Genomic DNA, 1,342 nt, shown 5'->3' on the forward strand with positions numbered 1-1,342 from the left:
TGTGGGGGGGGGGGGGGGGGGAGTAACCTGTGAAAAGCTTAATGGAACCAATTGGAACTATGTATATGCAAAGGATATTCCAAATCACAGAATGTAATACAGCCTATAGAAGTCTACACTGCAGCCTGTGCCCTGCTCGCAGTTAAAGAGTCAGTTTTTCTTCTGTAGCCATTACTGTACATACTCAGCTACTCAGATTCTGAGTGATTAATGCCATTCAAAATGTGCTTGCTACCATTAGGCTTTCAGATTAAATTTCCTTCTCTTACTATTTTCTTATAATCAGTTCTGCAGTAATGCTGGAGTAATAAAAAACAGAGACAATATCTCTCCTCCTAGTACCTTTTGAGCTAGTGTCTTCCCATCTTACTATGTTTATTCGTAGCTGAGATCCTTGGAGACTGTTTCTGCAAAAGCACATCTAAGAACAGAATTCATACAGCTGTTAGAATTACTGTTATGGACCATTAGTCATAATAGACTAATAGCTGTTATAATTACTTTGCAGATACTGAGGCAAAAAAGCATGTGCATTTGTAGGTTCATCTATTATTTTTTCTTACCTGTATTGGTGCATAGTGCTAATAAGAGTAAAAACTTGTAAAAATACATTTGACGTAGAAATCGTCAAATAGAAAGTTCTATATGCATTAGGTTTGCGATGTGAACAGAAGGGTGCTGCCTTTTCGCAAAGTAAAATTGTAGTCTAGTCTATTATGACTAATAGTCCATAAATTTATAATATGCTAGTAAATTCTGTGAATGTGTTTATATTTTATTGCTGTAACTAAACAGTTGTGCACATGTAAGTAAGCAGAATTCGGAAAACATGAATACTTAGTGTGCAGTCAGAAAGCCTTTGAAACAGTAGTCTCATCAAAGTTTTCTCTCAGATGTGCTTATACATCTATTTTTCTGAAAGTTGCATGGGATTCAACTAGATGATGGCTGAATGTATATCAGTTGTTTGAAAGCTATGTACTATAGGGTAAAACTGTCATTTGTTGGTATTAACAGTATTTATTTTCTTTTATAATTACAGATGAAGAAAAGATCTGGCCTCCTTGTATCAGAGTGATTGTAATAAGATCACCAGTTCTACAGACTGGATCACTTTATATTATCACAGCTGTGAAACCTGCTACAATTGGAAGGTAAAACTGAATGGAATTTGTTAAATATATCTGAAACTGTACCTCGCTTTCAGAGATGTAGAAGCCACTCAGGATTGCTTGTCCCTACTCTTCATGCTTGTCTTCCTAGCATGCAGCAGTTGTGAGGTACTCTGAGTTAGGTTAGCCCACAGTAAGAAATTTAAGTCATGTCATGTAACGTCATGCTT

At 36.1% G+C, this 1,342-nt stretch overlaps 1 protein-coding gene across 1 annotated transcript in view; it reads left to right on the top strand.

The window, feature by feature from the left end:
* The window catches only part of AGGF1 (angiogenic factor with G patch and FHA domains 1), a 34,950-nt gene that overhangs the window by 21,555 nt on the left and 12,053 nt on the right, over positions 1–1,342 (top strand). Inside the window, exon 8 of the mRNA XM_010582874.1 lies at positions 1,043–1,154. Coding sequence (XP_010581176.1) covers positions 1,043–1,154 — 112 coding nt within the window. The remainder of the gene's footprint in view (positions 1–1,042; positions 1,155–1,342) is intronic.

This window comes from Haliaeetus leucocephalus, unplaced genomic scaffold (assembly GCF_000737465.1).
Source record: "Haliaeetus leucocephalus isolate CR32 unplaced genomic scaffold, Haliaeetus_leucocephalus-4.0 Scaffold849, whole genome shotgun sequence".
NCBI lineage: Eukaryota > Metazoa > Chordata > Aves > Accipitriformes > Accipitridae > Haliaeetus > Haliaeetus leucocephalus.